The sequence below is a fragment of the Brassica napus genome, chromosome C3 (genome assembly GCF_020379485.1).
Source record: "Brassica napus cultivar Da-Ae chromosome C3, Da-Ae, whole genome shotgun sequence".
NCBI classification, from domain to species: Eukaryota; Viridiplantae; Streptophyta; class Magnoliopsida; order Brassicales; family Brassicaceae; genus Brassica; species Brassica napus.
Window position 1 is genome coordinate 63,193,119 of NC_063446.1, and position 18,163 is coordinate 63,211,281.

Consider the following 18,163-nt stretch of genomic DNA (forward strand, 5'->3'; position numbering starts at 1 on the left):
ACTATTTAACTAGCGCGACTTTTCCTTTTTTTTTTGTTAAAATACTTTTCCTTTTTTTAAGAAAATCATACTATGATTGATATATACCAAGGTCGAAGTCAATAAACCAAGGCTCTACCTTTCTCCTGAGTTGAATCTGTTCCAAGCCTCCTACAAATTTAGAAACATTAACACAATTTTGTTTGAAGTGTTACAAAACATGAGATATGCGTGTAAGTTACCTTATGAAGATCAAAGACATTTTTAGCAGATATATTTCGGGTGAATGTTTGCACCTCTTTGCTGTAATTTGTCTGGATGAGCACAAAGTGTACGTTGCTTTCCTGTAAGCTCTTTTAATAGCTGCTGATGTTTCACAACAAAAGAAAAAGACAAGATCTGGTTCATGTAATTTCATTACGAGCTTCTTGATGATGGATTCCACCAAAAGAACCATAGAAACGGACGTGGCCAGTGTTCGACTGAAACAAGAATGGTGTAGGACCAATTCCCCGCAGAGAAATGCATATCCAAGGAACTTCATCACTAATTTAATAACCAGAAGACGAAACTCTTCTAATTAAGTTATTATTCAATATAAGAGTAGAAGATTTTAGGACAAATATAATTTCCATAAAATGCAACTTTGTACGCCAGAAAAAAACCACTAAGTTTATGAGAACATATGGAAGGTAAGGCATAAGTTGATACTACTACACTAGATTGCAAGCTGGCTATATCATAAAAGCGCTAGCAATGTGATAAGAAGGTTTCATGGACTAGTGGCTGTTACTATATAACTTCGACAACTTCTTTTACTTTAAAAAGTATAGTTTTTGCTTTAGAAAATTTCAATTTTTTAAATTCAACGGTTTTACAACTTTACACTGTGCTATTTCATTCTCACATAACTCTCGGAAATTACAATGTTTCAAGATGAAGAATCTCCCAATCACCTACCGGATGAAGAATGTTTCCAAAATAGTATTGATTCTCTTGAATTATATCACCGAGTATAGATAATATATATATTGGAAAATATAAAAGAAAAAAAGAAAGAAATGTATAGGGACCAAACACTTAGATCGAAAGCAATGGTGTCGCCCACCTTCCTATCACTTATCTTTAAACCCATTTTCTTCTTTATATTTTTTTTTGTGTCCCTGTCACTGAATTTTCTATTAAATTAAGTAGTATAATGGTTCAAATACATTCATAGAGATTCTATATAATTTTCTTGTTAATGATCTCTGTAATAATGAAATAGAATAAAAAAATTTGGTGTAATTTAAAGATTGACAAATGGTACTAATATTATGCCACAAGGATCACGTACAGATTCACAACAAGACATGAGAATGATATTACTCATGCTCATGATTAAAACCATTGTTTCTATTCATTTGCAAGTTAAGATTCATCATTCATAATTCACATTCCCCCACATTCTCCACCATATATAACCTTAAGAAACACTCTTTCTTTAAGTAAAATTATTTAGAAGAAAAAAAGACAAGGTTGGATGATTGATACTGTGATACAATAAAAGATCCTCTCAAAAACTTGAAGGGCAAAAAAAAAACAGAGAAAGACACAGAAACGACTAACTTAGGAGACTCCTCATGTCATGTTCATAAGGACATGGCCACATGGTAGGTTATGTCATTTAGACCCCACAAGTTCTCATCTCACTTTCTTTGTCCCCAACCTCCACCACTTTATCAAATTTGTCACTCTCTCACTAGATTTCGAATCTCATGTGTGTGGGTCAATGTTGCTTTCTATTTAAAGCTAAGAATAATTATATCAAATGGATTACTTTTCTCCCCACACATATAACTCGAGTCTATCTTTCTCTCTTTAGTTTTAAACCCCAAAGGAAAAGATAAGAGCTTTAAGTTTCTTTACCTTCTCTACATGGACTTGTCTGTACTTGAAAGAGTTAAATGGCTGCAGCAGCAACAAATGGTCTCACCTGATTTTTTTGAGATACTTGGCTCAGATGGGAGAGAAGAGCTGAAAAGGGTTGAGAGTTATTTGGGAAACAATAATGATGAGTTGCAGAGTTTCAGACATTATGAAACTATTGATGGCTGCATCTCCAGGACAAGTAGCTTCCAAATTGAGCAAGTGAAGAACAATGAAGAAAACAGAGTCATTGCCTTGCAGCACAAGAGAAAAACAGAGGTTTGTAGCTCAAGAAATCATTGATTTTTGGGGTTTAGATTTTTTTTTGAAACATTGATATTGATTGTTTTTTCGTTATCAACTTTTGGTTATAGGGTAAGACAGAAAAGATAGAGAACAAGAAGAAGAAGAAGATCAAAACAGAGGATGAAACAGAGTCAAGCATGAAAGGGAAATCAAACATGAGCAACTCAGAGACATCCTCAGAGATTCAGAAGCGAGACTACATCCATGTGAGAGCTAGAAGAGGTGAAGCCACAGACAGACATAGCTTAGCAGAAAGGGTAAGAGTTGTTACAGAGATTGAATTCAGAGAAAGTAGCTTGTAGTGTTTTGTCTGAGTGGTCTTTTGTGTGATATTATGGCAGGCAAGGAGAGAAAAGTTAAGCAAGAAGATGAAATGTCTACAAGACATTGTTCCTGGATGCAACAAAGTTACCGGTAAAGCCGGTATGCTTGATGAGATCATCAACTATGTCCAATCTCTGCAACAACAAGTCGAGTTCTTGTCTATGAAACTCTCTGTCTTAAATCCAGAGCTCGAGTATCACATCAATGAATTATCCACCAAACAGGTGAAAACAAACCCTATTCTCCAGGAATTATCTTACGTTTCCACATTAATTGACTGGTTTAAACTGTAATATAGTTTCAGGCTTGCTTCACTGATCTACCAGAAGCCGTCTCGAAGCAGTTAATGATGGTGGATGCAAGTTCTTTTCCATTACAACATCAAGAATCTCTAGATTACTCTGTCATAAACTCAATCCAAACCACAACTCTCGGCTCTGTAATAATCTTTTCCCTCAGGCAAATCTTTATGTATTACTTAATTCTTGTTTTCTTGTCCCTGAAGCAACCTATTTCCATTTGTTTTCTTTCCTGCAGAAAGATCAAACATCTTCAGGCTGGGAAATTCACTCACAATCTCTTTACAACAACTTGAGAACCGATTCAGTTTCAAGTTTCTTCAGCCTCGAGTAACAAATTAGGGATAAGGCTCACTGAAAAAAATGGCAATTTTTTTTGTCTTATCATTTTCTCTATGTTATCTGAAATCTGAACCAGAAAGACAGAGGAAACCAATCCAAAGATCTTTCAATCTACTGTATAAGGAAATTTATATTCTAGGGGATATGTATGTGTTGAAGAAAGAAAAAAAACTCTTGTGGTCACAACAATTCCTTGTTGTACATTGTAGTATATAATTTTTTTTTTGTAGTATATAAAATATCTCAAAAATAAATTTATTTCTCACCCAACTTTTATTATTTAATGATTTACAAATTACAAACTATTCTCCTCACAATACATTCCCCCTATCAAACTACAACTACACTTAACATTAATGGAAGCTCTTTAGACAGGTATCAACATATACAAACCCTAAGTCAACAAAGAGAGAACCACACAAAAAAATGATAGCTTCTTAAAAAAGTAAGTTAACAAAACTTATGATTTTATCTTCTTCTTCTTGAGAATGAATCTGAGCCCAAAAAGACCAGACTTCTTTGGAGACGGTGCCGTTACTACAGGTTCCTGATACGTAACTGGAGCAACAACAACCTGTGAAGTAGTTGCTTCTTCTTGTGGTGTGGAGGATTCTTCTTCTTCTTCTACTACTTCTTCAAGAGCTCTAAGCAACTCAGATGCACCCACCTTAGCTTCCTCGGTTCCATTGTTGGATATCAAGAGAAGAGATGAGTATATATTAAGGCCTTCTCTCACCACAAGATAACAATACTCTATCTTCTCCACGCAGAGCTGGAGGAGGATGGAGATCGCATTCTCTAGCTCCTCAGAAACATTTGAGTCCAGTAGCTCAGCTATTGAAGCTAAACAACCAGGGGTCTCAGTTACACAAACCCTACCTTTCTCAGTGTTGCAGAGATTCTTCAGCATGATGATTGAGTGTTTGCTGAAAACGTTTTGTTGCAAGAAAGATGTGAGCTTATGGACAAAACCGAGAGAGACCATTTCCGCACAAATCTCATTGCTTGCAGAGAGGTTCTTGAGTGTGATCATAGCTTGTTCTTGAAGATGTTGTGCTCCAGACTCAGCTATCTTCAAAAGGGAAGAGAGAGAGCTTGTTGAAGTTATCTTTGAGAGACTCTGTGGATGATTAGAGAGAACCTCAAGTACGTTTAGAGCTTCTTCAGCTACTAACTCTGACCCAAGAAAGACACACAACATTTCAAACAAGTCTTCTTTCAAGCTCTCTATAGCCTTCCTGTTTCCACTGAGGAAAGTCAATAACAAATCCAAACCACACTTTACTACGTCTCCCTCAGTGCCATTTCTCTCATGAGCGTTCTTCAAGAATGTGATAAGCGGCTCAAGAAACTTACTAGGTGACACAGACCGAACAGCCCTAGAATCTTTCTCAAAAAGACTTCTCACATCTTGAACAGCCTTGACCTGAGCATCCCATGGAAGCTTACTGAGTTCACACAAAGGCTCTATCTCCACCTCACTGTGATGAGTAGAATCTGTGACTTCAGTTCCTGACTCAGAAGCTATCGTCTGCATTGGCATGAAGTAGCCACCCCTGGACATCCTAGAGTATGATGGCGAATCCGTGGAGAAGCTAGAGCTGAAGTCCCTACTCGTGAAGCAGCTGAGGTCTGGTATATTGTACAGAGAACTTGTAAAACTAGCAATGGAGAAGTCAAGATTCTGTGAAGCGTTGTCTGTGTGCTTCATTGCTGGATCTTGAACATCAAGACCGTGCTTCTTGCACCATTTTGATATCTGATCCTTCATCGCTACATTGGACTGCAATGTGAAATCATCTAGTACCCTTTCTGATACAGGACACGTGTCATTACCTAAATCAAACCATCTCTGAATCGACATCCTCTCAAACGTGTGGCCTGAGGAGATGATGACAGGATCATACATGACAGTAAGAGAGAGAGGACACTTGAACTGTTCAGGAAGTGTATCACTGTTGTGTTCCTCAGAACACCCGGCTTCTGCAACACTAGCAGACACAGAATCATTCACAGAGTGTTGCTGTCTGAGAGAGATCTCTTTGTGATCACTCCAAATGATTTTCTCATGCTTCTTCAGGAGGCAGAGGAGATACTTCAGAATCTGTCTCTTGTTCCCTTCACACTCTCCTAGCTTCCCATAAAGCGACTTTAATGATCTTCTCTCTACCACAACGGCTTCAGGTGTTGAAAGCTGGAGCTTTAGTGCTGCAAAATGAAAATCTCTTATCTCATCAGAAGACACAGAAGAAGATGTGCTCCGTCTCATCAGTTCCCTGATAGCTTTCCCAGCTTCTTCTTCAAATGATTCTAGAGACAACTCTGTTGACTTAAGATCTTGGAGTACCTCAAGTATCTGCAAGCAACAATTGATTCAGCATTTTCCACAAAACAAGAAAAGTAATTGAGACTGTAAGCTCCCACATCGGAGTTTAGCTGGGATATGAATAATACATAAACGGTTAGGACCAATCCACTTATTACCAATTAGTTTTAAGTTGGAAGTTCATGATAAACCCGAATTTAACAAAAAGTTAAAACAGAGTTTGGTTACAAACCTTGATAGACAAAGCAGTAGGTACCATGGTTCTGATGTCAGATAAGCTTTGTTCTAATAACTTTTTGGATCTAGAACCTCTTGAGAGTATAGCATCTCCTGTTACTGCCTGAAGATTGAAGCAACATATTAATCACATGGAGTGATAAAAAAGTACATAAAATGTGAGAGGAGGTTGACAAACCATGTAGAGTTTACTGGATTCACTGCAGTACTGAAGAAGCAGCTTAGCTTTCTCCAGAGCTTTGTTGAGCAAACATAGAGTCTGTATCCCTGTGGTAGATCCAGGTCTAGCAGCTTCTATTTCAGGAAAGATTTTCGTAACTCTATCAACTAAGTTCTTCAAGGCTAAGCAGATGGAAGCGTGCATCTGAAGTAGAGCAAGACCAAACATGTTATTACAATAACATAACTTTAAGGCAAAAAATAATTAAAAAAATCAACATAAGAGATTCTTAGAACCAACCTTGAAGGAGTAAGACATCTCCTCTATACGTTGAGTGGTGTCAATTCCCATCTAAACAAGAAAGTTTCTAAATTCTGCAAGTTTTATAAACATATATAAAGGTTCTTTTAGGACAAGTTCTCCAACCAAACCAAAGCAGAGATAACTGTAAGAAAATTGACTTACCCTATGATCTCAGCTTATCCTTCTCCACAATCACAAACAGTTTCAAAGCCCTAGAACATAAAGCTGAAGACTTTCCCAGCAGAGCCACTTTGAATCAGCAAAAGAAACAAGAAGTGATTGATAAGAAGCGAGAACTTCAGCTAAGACCTTGAGCATAACTCCCTCAACTTAAGCAAATCCTAAAAGGAACAAACTGAAACTCTCGGTTTTTCCGGGAAACAAAGACTAACTTTTTCTTGGTGGGTCAAGAAAAAGATTCAGTCTTTCGAGGTTAGTTCGTGCAAAGATCGCTCGAGGGTTGAATAAAAGGGTACAAACTTTGGAGAACAGAGAAGGAGTTTAGGGAAAAGCAGAGAGAGAAATAAAAACAGAGTGCTGGAGTGTTAAAGTGACAGCCTTTGGTGAATGACAGTCGATTTTAAATCGTTGAGCTTGCAAATTATAAAAGGTTGATGATTGGGCTGTGACAGATTCTACGTGACCAGTGTGTTTGGTCCAAAGGGATTACTGGTGGTTACATCATAAGAGTGCCGTGTCAAGCGCAGACTAAATTGAAAGGACGAGGTCTTAATGGTGCTCGTAATGGTCAGGTCAATAGACATACAAACAATTTTATATTTTTAGTAATTCTTTCACAACTTTTTTAAACTTCTTTTTTTTTTCTTTTTTTCTTTTTTTTCTTTAGTGGAAAGAATCTGAGCAATAGTCTTTTTCTCTTTTTTTTTTTTCTTTTTCTCTTTAAAAAATATTATCGTTTTAAAGTTTGTTAAACTAATGATTATAACCATTCTTTCTAATAGATTGATAGTGATGCAAGTAAGATCGCTTTTTTTCTGGTCGTAAAGAAGATATATTGGTCTATGCTATGGTGTCTTATTGTGTGTCTTAAGTAAACTATTTGTCATTTATTCGGTCTTACCTTGCTATTCATGATGAGTATACATTAAGTAACCACACATCTATAATGTTTGCTATCAAATGTCAATATGCACATATACTTGACAAAATCTTTTTTTTAAACGTGAACCATTCAAAAGGCACGTGTTCAAAACATGTAATGTCGCTTTGGGGTTACTATTGCGAAATATTTTTTGGCGTATTCTTTATTTGCCAACAAAATTACATCACAAAGTATAAAGTCAATCCGAAGTTTGTGAATTTTTTTTTACTCCAACGTGTAAATCTTCCAAAATTTAAAAATGTTATTTATACAACCAACCAGTACAAGAGAGTGTGTGGATATGATACTTTCTTGTAACCACAACCTTCGCAAACGCATATTATCAACATTTGTGTAAGACTTGTCGTCGCAATCCGTTGACTGGTCCATCTTTTATTCTTCCTCCACTTGCTAAATGCCTAATCTAAACTGAATTTTTTCTACGATTGTATGTGATGCATAGAGTAGCTCATCTGCTTACACCATTTCAAATGAATCACTCTATTTTTTCCTCTAAAGCAGAGTAACTCTATAATAAAGTTCGATGTTACTCCAATGATACTCTATTTTAAAGTAAAAAATAGAATGATGAAAAAAAAATAAAAAGTTACTCTATATATGGAGTAAAAAATAGTTTTACACTATTATAGAATAGAAAATAAAGTATCATTGGAGCATTTTTATTCTAAATTCTATTTTAAATGAAAAAATAGAGTGGGGTTAGAGATACCGTGAGATAGGATAATACCCTAGAGCTGAATAACTTATGATTATGTTGTAGGCCAGGGAACTTATTTAAGCATCGGAATTTTAAGGTTTTTTTTTTTTGTGAGAAAGGGTCAAGGAATTTTAAAGTTGTTGTAATAGTTATCATGGTTTGAGGTTTTGTTCCTAGAATTGATGATAGATGATCTGAATAATAGATTATTTACATTGTACAGTGTACAAGCCCAAAAACTGCTACTTGGGTTTATCTAGATTTGATGATTGATGTTGTACATCATACGGTGAATAATAGTGTTAGTAGTTGGTCATAGAACTGATGGGTTTACAAAATTTTCTTTTAAAAGTTAAATAATTATGGCTATTGTTTATTCTAAAACTGATAAAGGTTTTTTTTTTTTTTTTTTTTTTTTTGTTGACCAAGAAAACTGATAAAGTTGTGTCATAAAATGGACATAACATCAATGTCCTAATGTGAAATGCATAAATGCTCCTTAATGGCCAAAGCGAGAACAAGAATTTGTTATCTGATGTAACCTGCTTGATGGCTCTGACCTAAAGTTGGCCTACCAAAAACCAAATATTTGGATTTTCCAAATGGAAATTTAATCCACATCATGATTAATGTGGCGGGGAAGAGATTGATTACGAAGAAGAATAAAACATAAGTAGTGTTAGTCTGTTAGATAGTTATTTAAGTAAATTCTAAGTCTAGTCAACGATTTGGTATAATTATGTTTTCCCTAAATATATAATATGATTGGCCACAACTACTCATTGACAAGCAACAACTACTCTCAGCCTCAAAATAAAAGATGCTTAGTTAACTAATTGCGACAACGCTTTACAAAATAAATCAACTTAATCTTTGGAATGTTTTTCTCCCGTATGATAATCAAGATTGGTTTCAGGGTAGCTTTTTAGGTTTAGGTTTTTGTTTTGGTATGGCACACGGATAGAGTTGGTGGTAGACAAAAGTACTGAATAGATCCAACGGGTAGGTGAAAGTACATTTTAACGCGCAAGTGGCAAGTGCCTATTTTATATTATCTGTCTACGACAAGAGAAGTCAAGAAGAGGCACCAGCCATAAGAAAGAGGTAACCAATTAAGGAATAGACATTGATGACAGAAAAAAAAAAAAAAAAAAAAAGAGACTAATGGGAGTAGGACAATCCCATGACAAGTTAACGATAAATGGGCCTCGCGCCCACTTAGAGTATTAAGCTTTGTGAATAATCTAAGCCCGTATAAAATATACGATAGAGATACTACTACCAATTGCAATATCATTCGGCAATTATACTAATCCAGTTGAATAAAATGATTGGCGGCTCATACTTTTACTTACAATATTGCAGCAGCCAAAATAGTCTCTTCCGGACAATTCCGTGCTGTGTCAGGATGCAAATTGAATGATTTTTTTAATAAGTTTTATCCTCAAAAACAAAAGTTAAGGTTCTGATGTTTATGATATGATGACATCAAAATATGTGTGGATTCGGGAACATAGATGGTAATAAAATAAGTGGATATTCCATTTCCACTTGGTGCCTCCATAATAACACCAACATGAGATTTCTTTATATGTAAAGAAGTAGCAATAGTGCAATACAAAGTAGTAAAGAAATGTTAATAGAGGTTTTACGATGGAGCATCTTCGAAACGTCAAATGTGGTCCATTTCAAAGGGATCAGGTGAGATCAGAATCTAATCAAATAAAGAAGTAAACAGAATTTGTCCCCCATCTAGACGGAGACAGTGACAATATCATTTGTTATCTCAAGTCCGATCATACATTACATCAACGAAACGACAAAGATATCAAATTAAGTCATCTGGTGATGTTTTTGGAGTTTTTATGACGTTCTGGAGACTATAAACAGGGTTTATGTTGTTTAACGTCAGTAAAATATGATTGATGCAATTAACGAGAAGTTGACTAATGTTAAAACTCTTAGATCACCTAATAGGAGTTTGGGAAATCGCATGTTTGATTTCTGTTGGAAGAAGTCTGCCTCCTAAACAAAGCTGATTTATAACATAGTTTAGATTTCACCATAAGAAGATATGATCAATGTAGTTCCCATCATAACTAAATACTATATTATTATTGTTCAAAATTTGGCTCACTGATCCACTATAATAAATCATAAGAACATTGTTCGATTTTTAAACACATTTGCCTCTACTATATAGTTCAGTACGTAGAATAATTATTGTGAGCTAAAAGTAGTGTGCAGATTGACCAGCTCAAATCTATCTCAAAGCGAACGACGTTTAAACCTATCATATAATACTTGTTCCATCGTAACATGACTGATCAACCAATGTCAAGTTGACCTAGTGGTAAAGGGAGTGCTAATAGTATTCCGGTCTCAAAGAGATCGATGAAACCACATTTTTCATACAAAAAAAAAATAACTGGTCGTATTCTCAACAGATTTTGAGTACACATTTGCCTGAAAATCAAATGACAAGACCAAAACGAAGATACAAAAATTGACCACGTTTTTTTTAAAAAAAAATTGGTAGTCGACGTTAGTACTAACGGAAGAATAACAAATATGAGAGCTTGTTTGCCTTAAGAAATGAAGCGTAGAAGTGAAGATACGGATCCAAAATGGAAGAGTCTAAAATAATATTCCAAGAAGACAAGTTGTTGAGTGGGCAAGTGAAGTTGAAAGAAGATGAGTATCTGCCGAAAGAATGTTTTATCACAAACCTTAGAATAGAGACCAAAGAGAGTACTACGAGAAAAGATATTTTATCAACTTTTTTTGGAGAAGAAATATATCTTCATCTTTTTGTTATTATACATTTATTACAATAAGTAAAATTAGATGACAAAAAACCTCAATATGGATACAATAAAAACAAAGTGAATGGAGAGGAATAAGAGAAGTTAAACAATGTCCAAAACAAAGGAGGCGTAAGAAAGGCGCAGATGTCGTCGATAAGATTCATCGACGAGATCTTCCCAAGATTTGGAATATGTCTACTTGCATTACCACCCACATCATAAAAATATAAACAAAAACACCTGAATATCTTCGAAAAGGTGCTGCTGTTTTTTTTACACCCTTCTCGTGGTTAATGCATAACTTCGGTTAGTACTTAGTATGTTTCCTCTATATATTAGAACATCTATGACTAAAGAAAAAACGTTGAAATATTTTGATGAATAAACTATAAAGAAATTGTGTTGATGTGGTTTTGTATCTTCGTAATTTTTTCATAACCGTTTCAGGGAAATAATTTGATTTAACTATTTTTGTTTACAGAACTTATGTAAACAGTTTCTTAAACAAATTTATTATGGTTGGAAATCAATATTTAAATCTATGAAAATTAAAAATAATTATTTTTATCATATTTTTAATACTCTTGTACCCGTTCGGTTCTCTATTTAAATTCGGATTTTCGAATTAGAAAATATGAACTTTTCGAGTTTTTGTAAATGTTAGTCTAGTTTTAGTTTTGGCTTTTTCGGTTAGGTTTAGTTTTTGGGTTTTGGATATATGCCCATACTATTGATGTGGATCCAAAATAGTTAAAAATTAACATTGTAAGTCATGTCACTAAAATTTTGCAACATATTTAAAATTTAAATATTTTTATATAATCTCTATCTGATATTTTATATGTAATTTCAGTAAATACTATATACTATAAAATAGACTAAATAATAAATATATTTCGTTGATATAATATAATTATTTTATAAATATATAAATTTAAGTAAATATATAAAAAAAATTAAGTTCATAGATTTGATGATGGTAAAGTTTTCAGATTATTCAACTAAACATGCAAAGTTTCTACTAAAATAAAGATATGTTGTATATTAACCCAGTTATATTAAAAGCTAAAATAAAATTTGATCAATGGTAAACATGTTAGAAAATATATATGAGCTTATTTTAAATATATAACATTAAAAATAAAAGTAAAATGAAACAAAATATATTACTATATTATAAAATAAATAAAATAAAATTTGCATAATTTTTTTTAAAAATTATACAAAAATAAAAAAAATTTACATACAATTTAGTTTTTATTTAAATCTATATCCATCATCTATTCCATGCTTTACAGTTTTGTATCTACGTTTTTGAATTAAAAAAATGGCCAAACACATGAAATTCTTACGAAAAGAGTTGTATGCAAGAATAGTAGTTGTTCAAGTTAAGTTAGGTTAAAATTCAACCAATCTTCTTATCCCATTGTTAAAAAGAAGGGAAAAGCAAAGATTCTTAAATGAAAAGATTAATATTTGACTGGTTCGATGACGATAGCAAAGATTCTTATGGTTTTCGCAGAATGTTTTTGTCGTCAGGGTCCAAGAGAAACATTTTGTGAGGCATAATCTCTCACTACTAAGCCAAATCACCTCTTAATTAGTATTAGATTGCACTCTAATATTTGTCCTGTCATTGGAGGAATATAATTAAGGCTAAAAGCTGAGCATCATGAAATATATGTATAAAGTGTTTTATATTCAATACTAGGACCTGCACGGGTCTGTGCCCTTCTCAACAGATGCTCCACACGAGCCAATATGTAATAGAGATCACTCAGATGACTGCATTGCCAAATTTGTTATAAGAGCCATGAGAACAAGAATGGCAAGAATCCGTAGTGAGATGGTGTTTCTTTTATGACTATGCATGACTTCGACTATATTGAAAAGACATATCACTAGACCAGTGAACGCATAGAGAACCTATCAATCATATAAAAGTTTTTTTTCAATCAAGAAAGCATCCAACATAATCTAACAATCTCATGTGTTTTAAATAAGCATCGGATACTACAAGCTAATGATGATAAGATCTCTAGATCACATCAAAAGCCTTAAAGAGGTAAGAGAAGGTCTCAAAACATGGTTACTGCATGCCAGTTTTTACCATAAGGATCATAGCGAGTAACAAAGGAAGGAAGCCTCTAATTTTTTTTTAATTCCAATTTGGCAAGGAATCTCAAGTTCCATTGGATTGTTTCACAATTGTGCACCTTCCCTAAGACTTTATGTGGTTGCTAAAACAAATAGCCACTCTTAAAGTATATATTCGTCCAACTGGCTTAACCCCACAACATGCGTTTTTCTTCCTACATATAAGGAGCTTCTCACTCTCTCAAGTAACCAAATCAACTCCTTTCTTCAACTCATACATACATCTATCTTCCTTCTTTAACCCTACAAAGAAATCAGATTCCCATTTTCAAAACGCTCTTTTTCAATCTTGTACTATCAATATTCATACTTATTCTCTGAATGGCTTCCAACTCCATGAGTTCTAACGCGTCTTGGACACGTAAGGAGAACAAACTATTTGAAAGGGCTTTGGCTATATATGACCAGGACACTCCTGACCGCTGGCATAACGTTGCTAGAGCAGTTGGTGGGAAATCAGCTGAAGAAGTAAGGCGACACTACGAGCTACTCATTAGGGATGTCAATGACATCGAGTCAGGGCGTTATCCACAGCCTACTTACCGTTCGAATGGAAACTGAAAGCATTTACGCTACTCAAAAAGGTACAGATCACAACTATTAGTATGCATAAGTCACCACTCAGAAATATCATACGAAGCATGCATAGGCATGCATCTCTAGTTTCTTTTGTATCTATGTATCTTGTTTCATTTTCTACCTAGATCTGCTTATTCAAAAAAATCTTAATAGTACACACAACTGTTCGTTTGTTGCCAACTTCTAACAGTGGGACCAAAAAGCAAATCTAGTAACAGAGAAATACAAAAGCTAGTTTCGTCAAGCTCTTGAAATTGATCATTAGGCCATTATCTCCATGCCTCATGAGTCTTTATATTCATAAGAATCCATTTCTTGAACAACCTTTCATCCAACTTTCATTTGTCTTTTAGCAAAGGAAAATTAAAGTCCCACATGATGATAGCATGTTCCATGTCTCTTGTCTTTACTTTTGCAAAAATCTCCATTGCCTAAGTCTTTCTTTTTTTGCTTAAAATTGCCTAAGTTGTGTAACAAGATTATTAGGATGCTTCTTTAGTTTTACTATCTACCTCTTTTAGTCCTTTAACTTGTAGTTTTCTTATATGGATTTTATATATGTATGCAGGTTCCTCTGAAACCAACATGGTTTCAAACCAGAAACAAACAGAGAGCATCTAAACAAATTAAGAGATATCAATGTATTTACTTCTATTTGTGTGATTGTGTTATATATACGACTATGTAAGAATCATCTATAAATCAATCAATGTGAGTTTCATATGATCAAACTAGTTTGTCGGAACTCTATTCATAATCACACAAATTGTACATAATCCAACCTAAATCTACTTTGCACCCACCTCGTCGTCCTGGGCTCTGGCGCGTAGCTCGATGATAATTTCATCAAGAGAACATAGTAGGTGGTGGTAAATAGATAAAAAAAAATATTAGAAGGATTAATCTGCTATGGATCGTTTGGTTCTCGTGAGATACACGCGTCTGTATTTGGGTGGACACCTTTTGCATGGCATGTAATTTGAATATCGAATTATAAAGAACAAAAGAACAGGCAAAATCGTACAGTAATCATAATAACTGTCCCAAAATGTGTAGTGTTAGCATTTAGCATATGTTCGCAATAAAAAGTTGCTTACTTTTATAGTAAAATAATGATTGGAGAAAGTAAACTGTGATATATTCGGGATTGGAGAAAATAATGCTTCCGGAAAATAATTCTTAATTTTTCGCCTATAACCCTATTTTGTTCTTTTATATGTAGGCTCTGATTGATATACATAATATTAACGTTGAGTTGTAATATGCATTTTAAATTGATGTAATCTGCAGTAAAAAAAAAACATGATAAAACTATAAATTTATGTGGTGTTTGCACAAGAAATATGAATTACTATATATATTAAAATAAATTATTGTAAAAATTGTTGATGTATAAGTTACAGTATTAAAATATAAATAGTAAGCAGTTATTGGAAAATAAATAATAATTAAAATAATCAAACAATTATTATTACTTATTCTATGTATGAAATTTTTAATAAATGAAAAATAAGCTACATAATGTACTATTTTCAAAATAAATATTTATTAATAAGATTATCAATTGTATACTGAATTATGCATTATTAAATACATATTTATATTCTTGAAAAAAAAAAAATATATATATATATATATAACATGCACAAATAAGCCATAAATTTATTTTTTACAGTTTTTTAAACAAAATTTTGGTTTTGGGGTAAATCAAATCATCTTATTCTTTTTAGATATCTTAAGAATAACTTATAAACGTAAAACAGAATTAATTTTTATAGAGAACTGGTATAATAATAACAATTACTATCCTTTTAATATAAGCGATATATTGCATTATATCATATTAAAGTTAATTATCTATTTATTATGGTTAGTGGTGTTGTACCATAAAATAACATGATAATTAATAGAATATAGAATTATGTTACTTATTTCTACGTCACCACCAACTAGTAACATTATGAAATTTAGTTTTGTTCTCGTTTCTTTTTTTTTCTTTTTTTATAAGAATCATTAAATTCTAACTACCTTAAAACATATGAGATTTTCCTTGATGTTGAGCTAACTTTTGAATTAGAAATTTTACAAAAGGAGCAATTCAAAATTGTAATTCAATAATAACATATAATAACTCAAATTTAAAGTAAAAAAAATAAATTAATGCATGATTTACAATATTTTTTAGTACAATCATAAATCAAACAAAATCAAAGTCTAACTTATATATCACCAATCAGCGATGTTCCTAAAATTTTAATGGCCTGAAGCAATTATTTAAACGTTGCGTTATATTTAAGTATTTTAATAATATTTTTACAAATATTTTAGTTAATTATAGAAATGTTTGAAAAACAATAAAAATACGTAAATCACTAAAATGTTTACTTTTAGTATTGGTTAAAATTATTATTTGTAAATTTAGTAGTTTGGATATGTTAAACATTTTGATTTCAAACTTGAAACACATGAAATATTTACTATAAAAGATGTTGACTTTGAAAATTTTGTTTAAGTACATTAATTTTAGTCTATAAAACGGTTTTAAATTTGAAACCATATACTGCACACATAAAATAATTAGTCTGATTTAAAAGATACAAAGAAAAAGAGGAGAATGGAATAAAAGAGGAGAACTAAAGATATTTGGTTGAACCATTATAAGAGAAAAGTTAATGCAAATATATAAAAAATGATAACCAAAATAATAAGTTATTAGCCTCAAAACGTGACAAAATCTTTATTATGTTCGTAGCATGACTATAACACATCCGATCAGAAGTATGTTTACAACTAATAAGCTAAGGGGAGGTGTATTGAATCTGAAATTTAAACTAATTTGATTTTAGTGAGGTTTTAAATGATTTCATGTGAATATTATAATTTGGTGTAATTTTTGTTAAACAACTCTAGAATCTCATATAAAATTATGGGATTTGAATTTTTATTTTTATAACTAAGAAACTCTTCTCAGACATCCTAAAAATATTTAAAGCACTCTAAAATCTTCAACTTTATTTTATTCAATAACAATGAATTTCAGAGTGTTTTATAAAATGACAAGTTCAACAACACTGGATTTTGAAGTGGTTTTTAAAATCCTCATTTGAATAACAGTGAATTTGTCATTTTAATACAAATCATCTGAAACTCTTAGTTGAATATACCTCCCTAAGTCCCTAGAGCAAATCATAGTTTAAATATGTGGCCTCAATTTTCTAGTATTATTATTTTTAAATAAATACATATCTGTCAGTTTAATTTTTTTTTCTCTTGATGCTTTTATGCCACTCTGGTTGTATAGCCAGGATTGGAGGAACATCTATTTCAAATGGATATTGTCTTGTGGTTCTATATCAACATAGCGTTGACATTTGACATAAGAAGAATTACTAAAATAAAAAGGAGTAAAATCACTAACAAAAAGTGAGTAAAAGATAGGTTTAAAACCAAAAGTAAAAGTGAAGATGAGAGGTCCACCTTTTGTCAATTTGATCCGTCTCGAGCATTATTCGTTTGTACCAAAAGTGTAGTAATACACATACATACATTATATGAAAATGAGGTATACGAAAACAAAAAACAAAAAAACAAAAAAAGAGAGGTATATGGCTTATTCTGTAATATTTTAGAGTACATGCTTTGTATATTCTACCTAAGTGCGCAAAATTGCGACCCATATGAACCATGAGGGAGAATTGGAATTATTCATTTTAGATTTGGGACCAGCAGGTGTTAATACCGATGGCATGGCATACATTCTTCTCAACGAGAATCCAACTAAGAAGCAATAAAACATATCCCAAACACTAAATCACTAGTCTTACGCACCACTGATTAAAAAGTTTATATTTTTTTTGAAGTAAAGTTATAATTCGATTGGTTACATGGTGAATTAAAGTTGAATTACAATAAGAGTTATAAATTGAAGTAATTTGCAGTAAAATTATGTGGTAGAACTGTAGATTTATGTAGTAAATTTGTTGTAAAGATATGAGTTACTATATTTTTAAAATTATTGACTAGTAATATTTTTGATGTATAAATTGTAATATGTGATATGCTTAAAATTTATGAATAAAATAATAATTATATTTACTATAAATTAAATAAAATATTTACATAAAATAAAATATATTATGTGAAATTATTGAGTTAAAATAAAGGAAATATACTTTGTGTATATTCTAACAAAAAATACCTATATGAAATAATTTTGTTTTATTTACCATTTGAATTAGCAATTACAACTATGTATATGAACAATTTTGTTTAATTCAAAAGGAAATAATAATTTATAAACATTTTTGACTAATAAATAAATAGGTATATAATATTTTTTTAAAAAAATTATGAATTGAAAAATGCTAAACGTGAGACAATCATTAGTTGTATTAAAAAAAAATTAAAAATCCTAAACTGAAGTGGGATAACTAACACAAAATAAAAACTTTTAATACATTAAATTTTGTTTGATGTTGGGCGAAGACTTGAGTTATATTGAGTTATTAATTTATCTAAAGGGATAACTCAAATTTGTAACTCAAGTATAATACATCATAATTCAAACATCAACTCAAAAAAATAAAATCAATTAATGATTGGTAACATTTTGAGTT

The 18,163-nt window shown here is 32.2% G+C and overlaps 4 protein-coding genes across 5 annotated transcripts; 3 read left to right on the forward strand and 1 right to left on the reverse strand.

The window, feature by feature from the left end:
• Positions 1-1,774: 1,774 nt before the first annotated feature.
• On the forward strand, positions 1,775-3,437 carry LOC125575001 (transcription factor BEE 2-like). Of its 2 annotated transcripts, none has more exons than XM_048751338.1 (5): positions 1,775-2,166; positions 2,262-2,450; positions 2,535-2,741; positions 2,816-2,956; positions 3,055-3,437. In XM_048751338.1, exons 1-5 carry the CDS (start codon positions 1,897-1,899, stop codon positions 3,148-3,150), a joined length of 903 nt encoding a protein of 300 aa, XP_048607295.1. In that variant the 5' UTR covers positions 1,775-1,896; the 3' UTR covers positions 3,151-3,437. The 2 variants fall into 2 exon arrangements, with proteins under 2 accessions (XP_048607295.1, XP_048607296.1); XM_048751339.1 differs by having other exon boundaries at positions 1,793-2,166; positions 2,822-2,956.
• On the reverse strand, positions 3,398-6,731 carry LOC125583822 (U-box domain-containing protein 5-like). The gene is made up of 5 exons (XM_048751337.1): positions 6,347-6,731; positions 6,182-6,255; positions 5,900-6,085; positions 5,717-5,824; positions 3,398-5,514 (listed from the first exon to the last, which is right to left on the reverse strand). The coding sequence occupies exons 2-5, from the start codon at positions 6,230-6,232 to the stop codon at positions 3,619-3,621; spliced, it is 2,241 nt and encodes a 746-aa protein (XP_048607294.1). The 5' UTR covers positions 6,233-6,255; positions 6,347-6,731; the 3' UTR covers positions 3,398-3,618.
• A 3,900-nt stretch (positions 6,732-10,631) lies between these two features.
• LOC106384666 lies at positions 10,632-11,041 on the forward strand. The gene is given in 3 exon segments (XM_022697908.2): positions 10,632-10,748; positions 10,750-10,830; positions 10,832-11,041. Coding segments are annotated over 3 exon segments (408 nt in total).
• Positions 11,042-13,045: 2,004 nt separating this feature from the next.
• On the forward strand, positions 13,046-14,278 carry LOC125583823 (protein RADIALIS-like 3). Its single transcript, XM_048751340.1, has 2 exons — positions 13,046-13,552; positions 14,116-14,278. The coding sequence occupies exon 1, from the start codon at positions 13,290-13,292 to the stop codon at positions 13,527-13,529; it is 240 nt and encodes a 79-aa protein (XP_048607297.1). The 5' UTR covers positions 13,046-13,289; the 3' UTR covers positions 13,530-13,552; positions 14,116-14,278.
• Positions 14,279-18,163: the final 3,885 nt, after the last annotated feature.